At 45.5% G+C, this 20,461-nt stretch overlaps 1 protein-coding gene across 3 annotated transcripts in view; it reads right to left on the bottom strand.

Moving 5' to 3' along the window:
- The window catches only part of PRRC1 (proline rich coiled-coil 1), a 52,077-nt gene extending 32,337 nt beyond the window's left edge, over positions 1 to 19,740 (bottom strand). The window contains exons 1-5 of one of the 3 annotated variants that reach the window (XM_063964246.1): positions 19,558 to 19,740; positions 13,395 to 13,519; positions 5,851 to 6,252; positions 3,128 to 3,264; positions 1,200 to 1,302 (exon numbers count right to left, since the gene is read on the bottom strand). In XM_063964246.1, the coding sequence (XP_063820316.1) occupies positions 1,200 to 1,302; positions 3,128 to 3,264; positions 5,851 to 6,252; positions 13,395 to 13,519; positions 19,558 to 19,661 (871 nt within the window). In that variant the 5' untranslated portion in view covers positions 19,662 to 19,740. Of the gene's footprint in view, positions 1 to 1,199; positions 1,303 to 3,127; positions 3,265 to 5,850; positions 6,253 to 13,394; positions 13,520 to 16,013; positions 16,259 to 19,557 lie in introns of those variants that run through there. The other 2 variants (XM_063964247.1, XM_063964248.1) reach the window with 2 other exon arrangements.
- Between the last annotated feature and the right edge of the window lie 721 nt (positions 19,741 to 20,461).

Raw genomic sequence — 20,461 nt, 5'->3', positions numbered from 1 at the left:
AGCGCTGTGCCAGTGTGCAAGAATGCTGATCTGAGCCTGGAGAAGCAGCCTGCACTCAGAGCTGCGCTCCTACCCTTGTGCCGCCATGATAGCCGGTGACCCGCTAACCAGGACGCCGGCATAGTACTCACCACTGCGGGAATGTACGCTCGTCGTGGTGGAGCTTGTGAAGGGTTCCCTCAGAAGCTCAGTATCCTGTCAGCGGGGAACGGGACCATTAACCCTATAGGAGGTTGGGCCCCGGGCCCCCCCCCCTCCAAGTTTCATGAAGCAGACAGGCTGGTGCCAACCAGCCCTGTCTAAAAATAAACAGAAAATAAATGCAGAAAACTCTTCAGGAGCTTTCCTAAGTGTGACCGGCTACTCTGGTCACATTTTCTAAACGGAGTCTGGTAGGAGGGACATAGAGGGAGGAGCCAGCGCACACTATTGATTTTTTAAAGTGCCCAAGGCTCTTAGTGGACCAGTCTATACCCCATGGTACTGAATGGACCCCAGTATCCTCTAGGACATAAGAGAAATGTCTTTTTCCTTACTCTTTATGTATCGCTCCCTATTCCAATGTATTTGAGGGGAAGCACATTTATATTAATAAGCTTGAGGATCAGTAGATAACACAACCAATCATGGTTCCCACTCAGCTATGGGGTACTATCCTGGCAGTACCAAATTCCCCTGCAATTACTCTATGCATGTTTCCAGTATAAAAGAGAATCGGCTCAGTGTTTCATCATCATCACTAAGGGCTCTAGGACCACACCCTGGAGGGGGCACCTGCCCATTTGAAAAAACCCTCGGAACCTCTCCTAGGTCACCTCGAAGGCAGTCAGTTCTCAGAAATGTTCATTTATTGTGTGGCCAAACTTAACGATGGGAGAAGAATGTATTCTACCTCAACTCTACACCCCAGAGGTAAAATGAAGCTTGGTTGTCGGGTGCTACATACAATTTCAATTAGTTTGACTGCATGTAAAACAATACATTAAAAATAGAAAAAAAACAAACAACTTTATTTGCACCCCTTCTATCACAATGGCTTGTCAAGCTGAAAATATGAGGTGATCCTGGTGTAGTTTAGATACACAAAAAAATGCTGCATTCAGAAACACAATTACATGTAACATTCAATAAGATAATGGTTTCCTGTCACACAGGAGCCAAGAATCATGTAATGTTCAAAAAGTCATCATACTACTTACTGATATATGGAGCCATACCAGGGTCTAAGGTGGTGATCACACTCTCCACTGAGTGTTTGGTTTTATCCAGCACAGATTTCACCATAGGATTTCCAGCAACTCCCTGTATTAACCAGAAAAGCACATGATGATCCTTATAATACACAAAACTGCAAAAACACAAATGTCTAAGCAAAACACACCAAATAAATACAGGAAGAATGCTAAAAACAGAGGGGCAGATTAATTAAGCCTGGTGAAGTGATAAAGGGGAAAAAGCACCAGCCAGTCATCTCCTAACTACCATGTCACAGGCTGGGTTTGAAAAATGACAGGAGCTGAGTGGCTGGTACTTGATCGCCTTACACTTTATCACTTCACCAGGCTTAATAAATCTGCCCCAGAAAGAGCAAAGCACTGCCAGTGTTTCATGAAGTGAAAGAATAACTTGAATTAATTGCTATGGGGCTGATGCAGAGATAAATGTGTCTGTTTTGCAGATAGGTCTTACTAATACTCCACAGCCAAGCGCATATGGGCAATTCAGAGATGTACGCAACTCGGCCACACTTCCACTTGTGACTGAAAGGGCATACCTGGCTGACAACTGGGTACTCACATGCAGGCTACATTTAGCCAGGCTGTGGGGAGAGTGTCTTCAGAGGGATTTCTTGCACCAAGGGCAGGACTGGTTTATGCTAGAAGTGATGACAGGGATAAAAGCAAGCATGTGGACAGGGGTGGTGCAGCCGCATAGATGAGTGCAACACTGCATACAGGTGAACATCCAATTTTTTCTTTGTATTTAGTGCAATTGCGACCACCTTGTGTTCAACTTTGCATTGGCACTTAAGTGTTTATATGCAACAATCTATCCAGTACGCTGTGTCTCAATCTTTCGCGCAGTACGAGCACCAAAAACAGAGCGGACATGTCACGTTTTGCATTTTACAGCCATGCTTCATATAGGAATAGGTCACTGAGTAAAGTAACCATTTGGTGGGGGTATAGAAAATAAGGTGATCCTCCATTTAGTAAAATAAGGAAAATATAGATGAATGATGGGAAAATATAGATGAATGACGGGACTCAAGGTCGACACCACTTAGGTCGACACCTGAAATAGGTAGTCGTGGACAAAAGGTCGACGTCAAAAAGGTCGACGTGAACAAGGTCGACGTGAACAAGGTCGACGTGAACAAGGTCGACGTGAACAAGGTCGACGTGAACAAGGTCGACGTGAACAAGGTCGACGTGAACAAGGTCGACGTGAACAAGGTCGACGTGAACAAGGTCGACGTGAGTTTATTATGGGTTTTTTTGTGTAGTTTTCTCCATAATGTGACCGGGAACCCCAATCAGTGCACCGTGTCCCCTCGCTGCTGCGAACAAGGTGCCTCGCTCTAATATCGCTGCGCTCGGCACAGGTTACCGTTCCCAGTTGTAGTCCATGTGGATCGTAAAGTATGAAAAAGTAAAAAAAAAAAACGGGGAAAAAATACAAAAAAAAAAAAAAAAAAACCGCATGTCGACTTTTTGTCCATGTCGACCTACTTCAGGTGACGACCTAGTGTCCAGATACCCTCAGACTGTTCCGTGACAACCTGGGGTGCCTTATGGCACTTTCAAGGGTGCCTTGGAGTGGTTATCCAGGACCAATTAAAATTATTTATGGTCAATGTAATAGGCAAAACCAGTGCTTGTTGCTGCCAATCATACAATACGTGGACAAACAGAAGCAAATCTTGTTCCTCACCAGACAATTGAACTTAAGGATGACATAAACAGACTTTAATTTAATATTTCTTTCTAAATTTATCAATAACAAGCTTTTGGCCTAGGGGTGCCGTGAAGAAAATTCTGATACTCTAGAGTGCAGTGATTCAAAAAAGTTTAGGAACCACTACCATACACACATCTTCTGCCTCTTAGTGTGTTACTTCACTTACCTTAAAGAAACCCCAGATTCCACCAGCAGATCCTTCTTGTGGCATTGCATGCACCCTGGGGTCTTCAGGTTCCTCTGGAAAGGTTATAGAAGAACCTGCTGTACCAGACGCATTTTGGACAACAGGATTTGGTAGCACTAGAAGAGAACATTACAACATTACCTTCAGGTCAAAGGTCTTCTATAATTTCCACATTTTCGCTAAAGCGGGATATGGTGAAGATAAAAAAAAAAAAAAAAAAAGGCCCTCTAACCCTAGAGTTTCTCCTGTATAATGGTTAAATGTACCTATATGGACAAAAATCTCCCTAAAGTTCGGTACACATCTCTGCAATCCCACTGCTGATCAGGTTACACGCTCCCGATAAGCCAAATAGTGTGTACCCAGTTTGGCCCCTGTGACCCTATACACAATGAGCTAGTATTAGCGAAGTGTGTACGAATTTCTATGGGATTGGGATGTCCGCATCTAAACTATGAAACATCACATAGGATGCAACCTCCCGATATGACAGTTGCAGGAGTGTTTTAAAGCTCCTGCATACACACCTATAAAATCATCAGACCGATCAGCTGATATCAGGTGGTCAGGATGACGATTGTATAGGTGTGTAGCCATATTAAGATTTCTGCCATTGTGCAAGAAAGACTTCATTGATCACAAATGGTTACTGATGCATGATCACCATAACAATATATCTGGCAGTACTGTGGAATCTTCTGACATGAAGTTACAGTGAGGAATTCCAAGATCACTTATACCCCTTTCACACAGCCATAAATTTCCCGGGTTAAAACACATGAACGCGCATCAACCCGGGAAATTTCTCAGTGTGAAACGGTACAGGGACAAAAACCCGGGATTTCTGAACCTGCATTTCAACCCTGCAATCGACCAGGGTTGGTCCCGGGATGATCCCTGGACCCTGGACAGTGTGAATGGTGCAGGGACATGTCCCACCTTCCCGGGTTGCCTCTGCTGATGCGGATTGGCTATTCAGGGCACTTCCTGGTCTTGTGGTTTTTCTGAGACGCCCATTTTCAGAAAATGCAGGGCCATCCCGGGTTCAGTATGAAAGGTGCAGACCCGGGATGTCTCGGCAAAAAATGCTGGTGTGAAAGGTGCCAACCCGGGAATGTCCCTGCATGAGCCAATGGCAGAATTCCCGGGTTTTGTCCCTGCATTTCTGGTGTGAAAGGGGTTAACTAAACAGAACCACAATATTGTACACAAAATCAAATAAATCCATCTGACATCCATATAAAACTGTAGGCTTTTTGTAAAGCCATATTCCTGCTACAGTACCCTTATGTAAATATATCTGCTGTGCAAAAACACTTTAGATAAAAGGGACCCAAATCTAAAGAAAGTTCAGTGCTTTTTCATGTATGCACGGGCAGTGTATACGCTAGACATTTTTCTATCTGGCCTTCACAGAGAACCATGTCCTTTTAGGACATGCCCATACCCCTAATGACACTACAGTGGCATAACTCCCAGAGGCAACAGAAGCATTTGCCACTGGATGCCAGCAAGGCACCCCAAGAATCGTAGTCTGAGCTGCACATTCCGATAAAGCTGCCGTGTTGGGAGTCCCAAACCCATGCAGCACTTCTCCACCAAAGGTGGGTCTGCATTGGAGGAGAGTTTGGGAGAAATGTATCTTTTCACAGAACTAAGACATCCTGCTCACACCACTCCTGAGGTTCTTCTGGGGCTAGTCACGAGCGGTAATCGACTAGCTCGGAAACTGAACCTGGCTTACCAAGCGTTCGCCGCAGACTAACTGAATAGCTCCGGGCATTTAACACAGGAGCTACTGTAGAACTCTATCCTGTAGCGAATTGATACTTCCCCCTTTGGTTTTATTTTAAATGGTAACTTTAACATTTCACAGCGATTGTTAATGGATATCTGCAAATATTTTAATGGAGAATTTTATATATTCCTGGCCAGAATGCTTCCTTTCGGCACATGTATGATTTGGTAAAACATAATTTGTGTTTTTAATACGATCCATATAAATGGATTTCTATTTTCACTACAGTATGTCCTGTACTGTTTGGGTGTTGCAGATGGCTGACAGCACCTGATCCCCTGACAACTGGGAATAAGCTTATTATCAGACAGGTTACCGAACGACACCAAAGCACTTTTATACACTTTTATACACAAAAACACCCAGACATAAAACTAGATTATGCATACAGAAAAACATTTATAAGCCTTTTTCTTCTTCAGGTAATCCTGAAATATATTTTATGTGGTTACTTACAGGTAATACAATGGAAAACCTATCAATAAGCAGTACAGACAGTCTCACTCTATACTACTGCATCAGATATAGTATTATTCTTCTATTTTATGATCCAGCCTTTTAAATCTTCTATTTAGATTATAAAAAAGACACAAGTGAACAGAGATCAAAACAAAGAGGCAACTAATGGTGTTTTATACTCCCAGACAAATGCAAGCGTATCACACAGAAGATAATGGCAGACAAACTTAAGCTCACAGAATAAAGTGGAACAGTTCAATAAAAGGCTGAATATGCTTGCAAATTTTGATTTAAGCACCTGTCTAATATGGGCTAACATTTGTTTTATTTGCCAAGAAAAGAACTGAAACACACAAAAAAAAAAAAAAAAAAAAAAAAAAAAAAGTGTTCTTAGGTCATTTTTAGCAAGAAACAAACAGGAATAAAAGACACAAATGAGTACAACCTGTGAGAGGGGGTGCAGAAAATGATGGCATCAATGGCGTCTGTGGTGCTCGCCCAGCATGACCCTTTGTGATATCATAAGTGGAGGTTACGGAAAAGCCAGTGACCGGAGGACCCATAGGTGGTGCGGACAAGACAGGACCAGGGGTGGAGCTCAGGGGAGGAGGACCAGGTGGGAAAGAAGCAGAAGAAAAGGACGGCAATGGACTGCTGAAAGCTCCAGGTGCTGAGGTGTGGAGAGGAGGCAATATTACCCCGGAGGCAGGAGGTGGAGGTGTGTATGGGAGAGGAGCAGATGTTCTCATGGGAGGAACAGTAGAAGGTGGCAGGGGAGAAGAGAATGTAGGGGGAGAGAAAGACTGGACAGATGGGAAGGTTGGACCAGCCAGAGGACTTGATAAAACTGTAAAAGGAAAAAACAAAAGTACATGTTACATCAAGAAAAATACTGTTTTCTCATTTAGTAGTAACTCACCATTCCTACACAGCTGTGTGTTCCCAAATAGTAAATGTTGCATTTAGTTTATGAGCAGCACTAAGTAAACATTATTTGATAGCAATAAAATAGTACAGCAAACGTGTCAAACAGTACCAGACAGGTCACACAAAATGGCAAAAATCACATGCATTATAATGGGTTTTATAAGAGTTAGATTTTTCTTTTCTGGTTTCCATTTGTGCTTTCCAGCCATAATTTACACAATCATGTCCATATGAAATTTATTGACTGCCCTCTGGGATCAACACAGCAATACAGTGCTCTTGGATGGCTTGCAATTGTAAGCTCTGTGTTGAATCTCAGGACAACCATAATAAAACATTCTAAGTCCATAACAAAACTCTAGAAAGAGAAATAAATGTACATAGAATAAAATGAGGGCAGCTATTGAGGGGTCGATTCAACTGTTTTCCCCCATGGAGGGAGACATTTCTTCTTGCAGCTTCCTGAGGTGGAGAAGTAATGTGTGTATAGTCCATTGTTTGGGCGCCCTAAACACTTCTTTAGACGGGGTTTGTGATACTAAACCCAGTGCTAATGGGTGCCTGAATGGAGAAACAATTGAATTGCTCCGTCAGGTACCTATTCATATAGACGCCCAGCAAGGAACCAACAAAACAATTGAATTGCCCCCTAAATGATCAATCTTAAATCATCTGAATATCATCTAATATTTGAAACTAAAAAACACTACGCAACATCTGCATACATACAGCATCTCCGAAGTTACAATGTGCTCAGTCCTACCATAGGCGTTTCTATAATGGGTGCAGTGTGTGCAGAGCACACGGGTCCCTGGGTCCAGGGAGGCCCACAGCGCACCCATATATTATACTTATAACTCCGGAGTCCTGCGGCGGCACTCCAATGTGGGCATAAGTCACTCGGAAAATGGCCGCCACGGCCATTTACAAGTGATTTGCACATGCGCACTGGAGAGGTCACCGGGAACAAGTCGCGGGCACCATGTTCCTGGAGACCTGCGCATGCCAGAGTCTACTTGCTGCTGGAGAGGAGGTGGCCCGTTACTGAGGCTGCACACGGGTCCCCTACTCTCTTTAAACACCCATGACACCTACAGTTGCAAATGTCGATGCGTTTGAAATATGTACAACCCTGCATTGCCCATACTTGTGTACTCAGTTCCAGAGCAATCCCAGTGCCAAAAGAAGCCAGATATGCCCTGCAAATGGTCATACATACAACTGTATCAGCCCTAAGTATCTCTATATCTGCTCAATTACAAGGTTTAGCAATATGGGAGTTTAAATAAAGTCCCAGCATACAGGCACAAACCAGATTGCAAATAAAATGGTGTTGCTCAGTATCTATGGTAAACACAATAATATGATCACCTTCTGTCCTGGGGAGTACAGCTATAAAAGATCATTAGTAGGGAAATGCCAGCGCAGAGTGGAAGGTTTTATATGAAAAGCTCAACCATTCCTATATTTAGTTGACCAGATGACTGACAAACTCCTGTACAATGGTATAGGTGCACTCTACTTACAATGTACAGGCCAACAGTATACTGGTAATCAAAAGGTTCACTTTCCTATAAATTTAATGTTTACCCAAGTCTTACACCACAAGGTAGATCATGCCGAGTAATATCTTTCCCCTATAAACCAGTAGAACTACCATCAACACAAAATCATAGTGGAAGGTCATCTAGTAATTAGTCAGTATAAATGTAGTTTTCACACAATGCTCAATAAGCTAGTGCCCACAAAACATGCCTATAAGACGCTATGGGGCAATTCACCTGTTTCCCCCGCAGATGTAACTAGTGGCTACCCGACGGAGCAATTCAGTTGTCGCTCTGTACGGGGGGGGATATTGAAACACATTTCTGCTCACAGCCTCCTGAGGTGGTGAGCAGAAATGTGTTGCAAGTACAAGGTTCGGGCAGGTTTAGTATGATATCCCAGCTGTCGGGATCTCGCCAATCAAGAGACTGATGGGGGGATCCCGACAGCCAGAACACTGGCGTCGAGCGCAGCATGTCCGCTCGGCCTGTTTCGGGCCTGGTGGCAACCTTTGGTCACCACAGGGTTGTATTCCCCTTGGGTTGTGGCATGGATTCCAGCCGGCGGTCGGTATTCTGACCACCAGAATTTCACCAGGTGTCGGCATCCCAACAGCCGCCAAAATGACTGCCTCCCATTTGGACACCCTAACCAGGACTTTAGATTGCTTTAGCAGCTACACCCCATAGAGGTCACATTAATGTATTGTATTTCTTTTACATTAGATAATTGTTACAACCTATGGTACTGCAAGATGGAAGGCATCCTGAGGAATACAGTGATCAATGCCAACTTTGTTCTATACAATATTTTGATTAATATCTCTTGATAAATATCACTCTGCTTTCAGTAGGATGTCCTTTTTATAGTTGGATGATTTTGCGCCACAAAAATAAGCTTGAAAATTCTGTCACAAAAATATGTTTAAAAATGACATCCTACTGAAAGCAGAGTGATATTTCTCTGTGTACAAATGCATGGGATCCGGTCTGAAGATCGACAGTAACTAGGTCGACAATGTCTAGGTCGACCACTATTGGTCGACAGTAACTAGGTCGACAGGGTCAAAAGGTCGACAGGGTCAAAAGGTCGACATGTTCTAGATCGACAGGCCAAAAGGTCGACATGAGTTTTTCACAATTTTTTTCTTTTTTTGAACCTTTTCATACTTAACAATCCACGTGGACTACGATTGGAACGGTAATCTGTGCCGAGCGAAGCGCCAGCGGAGCGAAGGCACCATGCCCGAAGCATGGCGAGCGAAGCGAGCCATGCGAGGGGACGCGGTGCACTAATTGGGGTTCCCGGTCACTCTACGAAGAAAACGACACCAAAATAACATTAAAAACTCATGTCGACCTTTTGACCTGTCGATCTAGAACATGTCGACCTTTTGACCCTGTCGACCTTTTGACCCTGTCGACCTAGTTACTGTCGACCAATAGTGGTCGACCTAAACATTGTCGACCTAGTTACTGTCGACTTTCAATACCACACCCCAAATGCATATATGATACAGTAGACATGATATGGCTCAACATCACTAATTAGAAGTGTAAAAATATTACCCTAATTTTACATAATATAACATAATGAAGCATAACATAAGCAAAGCAGAATAGTGTCTTCACGACACTAGTAATAAAGTGTGAAGCTGGGTAAACACTACACAATATATTGGACAATCATTCGATCCGCGACCATCTTTTAGTGTTTGTACACCCAATTCATTGTGTTAACACTACTCAGGTCACATCATCCCATGAAATGTACTACATATCCTATTCTTGTTAGTGGAATTGTAAGGATTGTTACATTGGGGTCAATTCAATTCAGCACGGACTGCATAGTGCCGTGAAGGAGCTCCTGGTGCTATTCAATTCAGCGTACGGTTATGTTGGAGAAGGCTGGTTCTCGCAGACAAAGCAGTGTTTAGTCGCGAGAACCGGCATTCCCCGACTTAAGTGCCCAGCATGATGCTGTTTCCGCCGTGCTAAGGGCAGAAAACAGCATCACTCCAGTACTTACGTGGGATTTCTGCTTGCACCACCTCTTGTTGGGCATCACATCTCGCTGAACTGATTAACTCTGGGAGCTCCCTCTCAGTGCTATTCAATCTGCACTGAATTTAATTGACTTAATTGTTTTTAAAATCGTTCAGATGTGCACCCAGCTTGACTCGCATTTTCCATATAAATGCATGCATGATCACTTTATAAATCCATTGGAAAACGTCTTTATTCCAAATGGAAATGACAAACAAAACATCTAAATAGACGTGATATTGCTGCAATGCTTAAGAATGCGATACTGTCTGCTGGATGGGTCAATATGTAAACAGCAGGCTACATAGTGTAACTGGTGCTGTCGTCATCACTTCATTTTACACTGGTCTAGTACCCTCAAAAAGATACTGTACTAAGACTGCTGCCAGATCTGTGCAAACTGAAGAAGTCGGCCTCCAACCCTGGGGTACCCCAGGTGGAGGCCCGCACCATCAGGCTGATGGTTTATCTTCTGATTTGGAAGACGGCCTTCTGGTAAGCCCAATGCTTTTTAGTCTTACCAGATGTGTCATATTCAGACTGTTTGCCATAACCCTTTCCTTTTGCTTTTCCCCGAGTCCGAAAGAGCCGAAAAGCTGGAAAGGAAGGAAGGAAGGAAACTTCACTTTCTTGGAGTCTGCTTCCGACTATAAAATACTGTTTAATTCTTTACCAAAAAGAATATCTCCATTAAAAGGCAAAGACTCCAGAACCTTCTTAGATTCCGAGTCCGCTTTCCATGTACGTAACCAAACCGCTCTGCGTGCTGCTACTGCTGAGGCCCAAGAGGCAATTTTACCCATATCCAAGGCTGCTTCTTCCATAAAAATAGCTGCCTGTTTGATATGTGCAATATGAGATATTTGCTCTCTAAATGCCATTGAAAGGTCATCCCCCAATACATTAACCTAGGCTGCCACTGCTTTTGCCATCCAAGCCAAAGCCATGGCTGGTCTCACGATTGCCCCAGACAAGGAGAATTTGGTATTAAGAAAACCATCTATTTTCCTATCCGTGACATAATTTAATGATGTTCAAGGCAGAGGTAATGTAGATTTTCGCACCAATCGGATGACTTTGGGAGCCACCTCCCTTTTTAAACAGTCCCCAGCCAGAAAAGGATAATGGGAATTCCATTTCCTTAGAATTCTAAACTTCTTACTGGGTGTAACCCAAGCCTCTTGCATAATTTCCGTCAGCTGTTCTGATCCAGGAACCTCAGTACTAACTATTTTGGGACATTTAAACACAGGTGCCTTAGATTTTAACAAAGGCTCTGCTGCCTCCTCCAAGGATAGAATGACTTTCATAGCACTAATTAGCTCAGGAATGTCCACTGAGCTGAGGCCTTCCTCCTTGTCTCTGTATCCAGACCCGGAGTGCGATGAGTCCTCATCCTCCGACGAGTCCTCATCTGAAACATGTAGACTGTGAAGATGTTGTTTAATGTCTATGTGATTTACTTAACTACAGAAACATTTCAAGTATGTAGGAGAAACATATTACTGCATTACATTATATAGGAGTTAACGTATTCAGTCGCACAGAGAAAGAAGACAGCAGCAATAGTTTAAAGACTTATATGCATCAGGCACTTATCCTACTATTCGTACCAAAGGTAGATAGAGACTAAGGGCCTAATTCAGAGTTGATCGCAGCAGCAAATTTGTTGGCAGTTGGGCAAAACCATGTGCACTGCAGGGGGGCAGATATAACATGTGTAGAGAGAGTTAGGTTTGGGTGGGGTCTGTTCAAACTGAAATCTAAATTGCAGTGCAAAAAAATAAAGCAGCCAGTATTTACCTTGCACAGAAACAAAATAACTCACCCAAATCTAACTCTCTCTGCAAATGTTATATCTGCCCCCCCCCTGCAGCACACATGGTTTTGCCCAACTGCTAACAAATTTGCTGCTGTGATCAACTCTGAATTACCCCCGTAGTTGTGTATCACCCGGCTCAGGAGAGTGGGATACAGGGAGACTTCACCCCGCTTCCAGGATCGATCAATACGTTAGGGAACGCTGAATGGATGCAGATGCTATTGGTGTACACAATCGCCCCGTGAACCTACAGTGAACACAGACGCCCAAGTGAACACTGACGCACCAGTCACACAGCTGCCTATGCTGCGACTGGGACCTTTTAGATACACAGCATCTCAGACGGAAGCGGGAACTCCGGTCATGGCAGGAAACTGTTCATGAACTGGGGGGAGGAGCGACCAAGAGAGCGTCTTACTCCCCACTGCTGACATCAACCCTAGGGATCGCGGCCTCATACTACCCCTGGAGCCTATGATCCCTGAGGCCTAGTGCTGGTGCACCCAAGGTGGCAGCCGCGTCAGCGACTGTTTGGTAATCACCATCCCGAAACAGTGCGGCTGTGGCTTGCGTTTCCCCTGCTAAGCGGAACCAATGCCTTACCTTCTCCTCGTGCTCCAGCCACAGCCTAGTAACGTCTGCTGGACTTGCTAGTACATCCTACACAGACACCCACCGAAACAACAATGTACATGTGGTTAAGCGTTGTCGCGACCTGTGGGGAGTAGTTGGAGTTGTTCTTTCTAAGGTACGTATACGACGCTTCTTTGAAAGATCGCTCAAAAAATATAGTAAGACTATAAAAAGAAAAGAAAAAGCTTATGGCTGCTAAAAACCAGCAGCTCCAAACAAAAAACTGAACTGCCTGAGACGGGGATATACTGTAGGGACGGGCCCATTGCATTCTTGGAGGCCGAACGCTTTGATAGTTTGGTGCCAATCCGCTGTCGCTACCTCACATCCCAATGTTATCCTGTGGATAACCTGTGGACCCTGCAGGAGAACCTATGCTTGCATACCTCATTTTCACTTCTCTAAAAGTAATGGACTGCAAGTCTAATGCTGGGTACACACGGGGCGACTTGTGCCTGTGTGCTAAGCGATCTAGGTTAGCACAGTATGCTCAGATCACATTGCTATACACACAGCAATGTGTGCTAAGCGATCTGTGCTAACCAGTGTTATGTATACACATGCTATGCGATCTGACTAGCTCTTGCCTGCATGCTTGAATGATCTGAGCCGGCGATAGCGGCGCGCTGGGTCACGCATTACTATGGGGCATACACACGGAGCGATTTGTGCTTAATTTCTAAGTGATCTAGTCAGATCGCTTAGAAAATACGTAAAAATTGTCCCATGTGTATGGAGCATTAGATATTGCCAAATCTAAACTGAAAAAAATAAATAAATACATTTTGGTATGTATACACAACATAGAAATGCGTATATTTACGTCCCACAAATGGACTTATTTCCAACTCTAACCTTATGGTACCATTTGTGCACAGAACTCAAGCAGTGGGTCTTAGGGCAATTATTTCCTATCAGCACGTATAATGATTTAAGTGAATTAAGTAAATTGCACAGTACATAGTGCCTGCTCATTGTGGAACACATTTTGCAGCAATGTGGAGGGTAAACATCTACCTGGTGGAATTGGCGTGGCAATAACTGGAGCAGCTGCACTTGATGTCCCCAAGGTGCTGGGGGGAGGCGTGCCCGGAGGAGTCGTCTCAATGCCACTCTCTTCCATCATTTTCTGCAAGGGGGCACTAGAAGAGAAACAATTCAGTACTATCACAATTATATATATTTCCTCTATATAAAACAGCAACGTTCAAAAAGAACAAAATTATTAAATAAGAAATTATTCTGGCAAACCAAATGTAATTCAGTCAATATCGCCTTTACTATTAAAAATGAATGGGCTTTATGAAAAAGTTAATATATTCTCATTATTTTTCAATAAATGCTTATTAGAGCTTACAGGCAATCCTGCCAGGTGTGGGTGTGGTGTGCAAGGGCGACGTTAGTTTTTTTAATGTTTTTTTGGTGTCGTTTTCTCCATACAGTGACCGGGAACCCCAATTAGTGCACCGTGTTTGCTCGCCATGCTTCAGGAAAGGTGCCTCGCTGCGCTTGGCACAGGCTACTAATCCCAATCGTAGTCTGCGTGGATCGTTAAGTATGAAAAAGGTCAAAAAAAGAAAGGAAAAAAAAATTGTGATAAACTCATGTCGACCTTTTGACCTAGAGACAGAATCCCATCTTGCCTTACTACTCAGCTCAATTAATAAGGTGCCAAACAATCTCTCTCTTTTTTTTTTACATCTATTTTATTCATTTTTTACTCTACAAACGGTCTTTAATGGACAAATGATGGTAAAACATGGTGTAGATTATTTGCTTGACATTGGCATAGTGTGCTACTTTGGTCAGCAATGAGAACTTTGCAAACCAGATTATTTGTCTAAAATAAAAGTATTGACAGATGTCCTCATAAATCTAGTTTTTGTGCCATATGGGACAACTAACGCTAGGTATACAACTGACATACTGTATGTCGGTGGACCAGCCATCATGCTACCTGAGCAGCCAATCAAATTAAGCGTACACACTTACCGATCAGCCACTCGATAGGTCAGTCCCTGCCATGCAGCTGGGCAAGCATTTGCCCAGCTGTGACGTTAGCTCCCGCAGCAAGTGTGCAGACTGTCCATACACACAACACGATGCACAGATATATCGGCCATTGGCTGTGCTGCAGGGCAGATGCGATATACCTGTGAACGACGTTCGCAGACATAACTCTGGTACACACCCTCCCATGATATCTGATCTATCGGCCAGTGTGTACCCAGCATTATACACTCCACCACAGGTAACCATTCACACACATTTTCCTGAACTGTGCATCTTATTCACATCGTGGCTGCAGTCGCTCATAGGGCCTAATTCAGATCTGTTCGCTCGCTAGCGTTTTTCGCTGCGCAACGATCAGGTAACTACTGCGCATGCACCGCAATGCGCAGGCGCACCATACGGTTACAAAGCGGATCGTTGTGCACTGGTTCTAGCAAAGAATCCATTCGCACAGCCGCCCGCAAGGAGACTGACAGGAAGAGGGCGTTTGTGGGTGGCAACTGACCGTTTTCTGGGAGTGGTTGGAAAAACGCAGGCGTATCAAAGCGTTTGCAGGGCGGGTGTGTGACGTCAACTCCGGGCTCGAATAGGCTGAAGTGATCGCAGCGGCTGAGTAAGGTCAGAGCTACTCAAACTGCACAAGCTGTTTTTGTACAGGGCGGCTGCAGACGTGTTCGCACACTTGCAAAGCTAAAATACACTCCCCTATAGGTGGCATCTATCTGTTCGCAGCACTGCAAAAAATAGCTAGCGAGGGAACAGATCTGAATTAGGCCCATAGTGTACTAGTCACATTAGTATTTTTGTCACAGATACTGATAAAGTCATAGATGAAGCATAACGATACATGGCACAAACACTTGTATTGGGATGCGGTCACTATATCGACGCCGGGATCCCAAACAGTGAATAGCCCAAAGGTCAGCATGCCGACCAACAGGGACTATTCCCACTCGTGGGTGTCCACGACACCCATAGAGTGCACTCACCTTCCCTGTTGGCCATCTAACAGCCGGGATCCTGCCATCGGTATGGTGACCGGCAGTCGGGTCACACGAACCCAACCCCTTGTATCAGATCTCTGTCTTCTAACTTTTTACCCACATTAGCGACTAATCGCCAAGTCTATGGCACGATCTGAGGATAAGTGTGTGTACACTACAAGGCAAGCTTACTCTGTGATTACAAGAAATATTAATTACAAACCAACTGTCTGCTGATCTTATAGAGTGCATGCTACCAACAATACTGGAGTACTCCGACAGTGACAGGACTGGTGTGCAGAATGCAGGCTGCACTCCATCCTCCCAGCAATAGCACCACCATGTCAGTAGTGTAGGAGGACTACATTCCCCAGCATACACTGCAGTGCAGCCATACAACAAGCCAGAGAGAAGAGAGCTGCCACGTCAGTCGCCCGTCCCCACGGTGAGAACATACAGGACAGCAGACGGAGTGTAAAAGAGCAAAAAGTTCCAAGCAGCAGAGCCGGGAGGAGGGGGTCATTGCTGTTACCGAGCCGCACTGTACTGTACTGTGTGACCGGCACCTGCCCCATAGGGTGCAATACCCATCACTGTGCCGCCGGTAGAGCTCGCTGTCCCTCACACCGCTCACACTCACCGTGTCACCGGCAGCAGCTCGGACCCGGGCACACGAGGCTGCTACAGGCAGCAGCTGGGAATCGCAGCGACTTATTCGGTTGGGGCTATCGCCCACGCCGGCGTGTAATATGTCCGCCGCTGTGGTGCTGCTGGTGACGGCAACGCTGCCACGTAACCCGGACTGGGCGGAGGAAGGAGACGGACTGAGGACGAGGGCGTGTCTGCGTGCAGACAGAGGGATCCCGAGGGGCAGCGGGCGGGGATGAGAGCTGCTGGCCGGTGCATAGAGGGCAGCCTGTTCAGAGCCGGCCCTAACCATTATGATGCCCTGGGCAAAATTTTGACTGGTGCCCACTAGCACCACCGCTGGTTCCGCCTCTGACCTTGCACCTCTTTCCCAGCACCATCATCCCTCACATATAGCAGTCCTTATTTTGGGGTTTGTACCCCCTATATTTTAAATAGGAACAGTTCGCACATTTGGCGCACAGCCCAAAAAGTGGTGTGTTTTTGCTGGCAAGGGGCATAGCCACACAATAGTAACCCCAATTCCAATTACGCCACACAATACGGCAACTTTATTCACATTTGATCATGCGATAGTGTCCAGAATTCATATTACATCCCACAGCAGTATCACTTTACCTTATAAACGTTACTCCTCACAGTAGAGCCCCTTATTCACATTACATCACACTAAATTGCTCCTTATTCACATTACACCACACTCTATTGCTCTTTATTCACATTAGATGACACAGTAGTGCCCTTTCTATATGCAACGCCACATAGTAGAGCACCTTATACACATAATGCCACACATTAGTAATGCATTTATACACATAATTCCACACAATAATGCCCCTTACACATATGAGACACCTTATTAATGTCCTTATAAACATAATGCGCCTTACACATTATGACGGCCTTTATTAATGCCCTTTTACACATAATGTCTCTTACACATATGCCGCACATTATTAATACCCTTATACACATAATGACACACATAGTGCCCCCTACACATTTGCTGCACATTATTAGTGCCCCTATACACATAATGACACACATACAGTAGTACCCTGTTACACATATGCCGCACATTATTAATGCCCTTATACACATAATGACACACAGTGCCCCTTACACATATGTTGCACATTATTAATGCATTTTTACATGACACACATAATGCTCCTTACACATATTCCGAACACTACTGCACAACCAACCCACTCACATGCACACAGCACTCACACTGCCACTAACACTGTGACCTCTGCCTCTGCTTGGATACAGATGTGTCCTCATAAATCTTGCCTCAATGCTAACGTCGGGCACACCTTTTTTGCCGAAAATGCATCTTATTTGCATTACTATGTGGCTAGGATGCACAAGCAGCTTCTGATGATTAAAATGATATGCAGCATGCCTATATACTCTGTGAGACTGTGGCTGTATCTGCATATGAAATGCTACACATAGAATATAGGCATGCCGCATATCATTTTAATCAGCAGAAGCTGCTGATGCCCCTAGGCATATCAAATGCCCTAGGCAATTGCCTAGTTTGCCTATGCCTATGGCCGGCTCTGAGCCTGTGTGTCCGGTCATGGTGCTGTGTGCGGGTTACTGCCTGAGCAGCGGGCACCCACTGGCCGGGGTCACCCCTCCTTACCCGGATCACGTGTAACAACTTTTTCTTCTCCTACGTAATTTTAACTACGATGGCTCCCTGACTATTACCATCTATACATAAGGAAATTAGGCTTGGAGAGAATACAGTACACTGCAACTGCAACACAAAAATGAAGTACCTCCCAATATGGCCCTTACTGCAGGGACACGATGCTCTGCTCCTGGCTTTCCCTCTTCATTTATTGCCATCACCTGTTGTGAAACGCCTTTCTCATCAGTTGACATGTTCAACACAGGCGATGGCAATCATAAATTAAGAAGGAAATCCAGGAACGGAGCATTTTGTCCCTCCTTGAAAGGGCAGGGACGTGCAGTCAGGGGAGGCAGTGCCTCCCCTGTCATTAATGATTAAGATAATACAAAGAAGATGCATATGACACATATTCTGTGTCATATGTATCTTCTTAATATTATTCTGATCATTGCTCCCCTCCTTATGTGTTTGGGAGGCACCGATCGTGGTGCCTCCCGTTATCTCTGGGGATAATATGGGGAGCGGGGGGGGCGGACACGGGCGGGGACTAGCCATGGGCTGTAAAAGCCCATTGAAAATGTATGGGAAAGCGGCACCATTAGTGGTGCCGCTTTCCTACAGGGACGTGCTTTCAACCTATGAAAGCACGTCCCTGTCAGTGAGGCTACAGTGATTGGCCAGCGGATCCGTCACTGGATCCGCTGTCAATCACTGTGCGGGCGGCTGAATGCGGCGATTGTGCGGGCGGCGGGATGCGGCGGCGGTGGAGCAGGCGGCGGGTTGCGGCGGCTGTGCGGCGGCGGAAAATTACCTTTATCTGCAGAGTTTGGCAGCGGAGCGGTTCCAGTTTCAAAAATGGCGCCTCAGCGTCATTTTTGAAATTCAAGATGGCCGCCGCGAGCCAATCACGGCTCGCCGCGTCATCGCCCCGCCCCCTCCGGCTGACTTATATAAGTCAGCGCGAGGCGGAGGAGAGTCAGTCCGACGGCAGAGGAGGAGCTGTGAAGAGCTCCTGAAGAAAGAAGACGGCTGGAAGTCCTGGCTGGGCGGCGGCTATGCAAAAGAGCTTAGCAGCCGCCGCCCACCAGGTGAAGACGCTGGAAGCCCTGGGGGGGTGGCGCCCCCCAGGTGAAGACGCCGGAAGCCCTGGGAAGACGTGTGGCGTTTTATTTTAATATTTTCTTTACAGGTGGACTATAGGTGCCAGCGGGCCCTTTATGTCCGGGCATGCTGGCACTTGTGGTTCTCCAAGTGCCAGCATGCTGGGGCAGGCTTGCTGGGACCTGTAGGCTACCTGTAAAGAACAATATTACTATTCTTTGCAGGTGGACTACAGGTGCCAGCAGGCCCTTTATGTCCGGGCATGCTGGCACTTGTGGTTCTCCAAGTGCCAGCATGCTGGGGCAGGCTTGCTGGGACCTGTAGGCCACCTGTAAAGAACAATATTAACACACAATGAACCCCGCACCCACCGCCACCAGGGGTGCGGGGCATAGCACTGGGCTATCAGCCCAGTGCTGGTTATTGCTCGGGAGGGGGGACCCCATTTTTATTTTTTGGGGTTCCCACTTTCCGAGGAATTCCAACCCTGGGCTGACTGGCTGGGGGGCAGATTAATGTTATGGCAGGGGGACCCCACACTGAATGTCTCCCCTGCTATGGCATTACTCCCCCTGGCTGGTTCTGCCTAGTGCTGGTTTTCCTGATGTGTTGGGGGACCACACTTTTTTTTTCCGGGGGGGGGGGGGCTTGTTAGCTGCCAGTGCCTCCCCAACCTATGATCCCACCGCACGTCACTGTGAAAGGGTCATGTTTGGATGTATGTTTTAATGACATTTTTCTGGCGTATCGGTAAATGCATTAGGGGCGAGTCAATTATTTATCGCACCTGATCTCCCGTCTAAAGCACCATACACAAAGGGCTTTCTGAGCGATATTGTTCACAATATTGCCTAGTGTGTTCCCCGTCTTCGCTCCCTTCCCCGCCGGCATCAGCAAGAGAACGGTCGATATATCGGCCGGTGTGTACGGGCCTTGAGACTGTCCTCCATCCCTCAGCTCTGAGAGAGATAACTGCCACAGTGAACGTTAGCCCCGCCTATCTGCTAGTGGGCGCGTGACCTGTGCACAACCCAGCCTGCTGGGCGGGTGCAGCATCACTGTTTGTGTCGGCAGGTAAGTGATGGAGAAATGTCACTCCCTGCCTGTCAGTGGAGATCAGGATGCTTGCTGCCAAAACCCACCAGCTGTTGCTACTGTAGAACAAAAAATATCTTCTATTTCATGTTTGCATCCTGTTGAGCTCTGCAGTACATATGTCCACCAGAATAGTTACATTTATCTGTTCTGGATTTTGTATCCATTTGGCCTGTCTTTTAGAATAACTTGGACATCATAATACCAGCAGCATTATGCCAGTGTGATACTAAAGTTAATTAAAGTATTTTAACCATGTTGGCAGTATAGTTTTAAACATGATGGTGAAGCATCATGTTTAAAGGTAAACTGCTGACTCAGTGAAATGCTTTAATTAGCATTAGTCACAAGTAGGGGCGCCATAAAGTTTTTAGGTTGGGTGAGCAAGAAATAATTTCATTTTGGCACCTTTAAATTGCTGAATGTTGACACCTCAGGGGCAGCTAGACTTACCCGCCACACCACTTACCTGATGACAGAGTAAGCTATACAGCATATATCTACTGTATATTTATATACAGGTAGATCGATCTATACACACACACACACACACACACACACACACACATTTATGTTAAAAACAGCATAGGGGACAC

Source organism: Pseudophryne corroboree, chromosome 1 (genome assembly GCF_028390025.1).
Source record: "Pseudophryne corroboree isolate aPseCor3 chromosome 1, aPseCor3.hap2, whole genome shotgun sequence".
NCBI classification, from domain to species: Eukaryota; Metazoa; Chordata; class Amphibia; order Anura; family Myobatrachidae; genus Pseudophryne; species Pseudophryne corroboree.
This window is presented reverse-complemented; position numbering and strand designations above follow the sequence as displayed.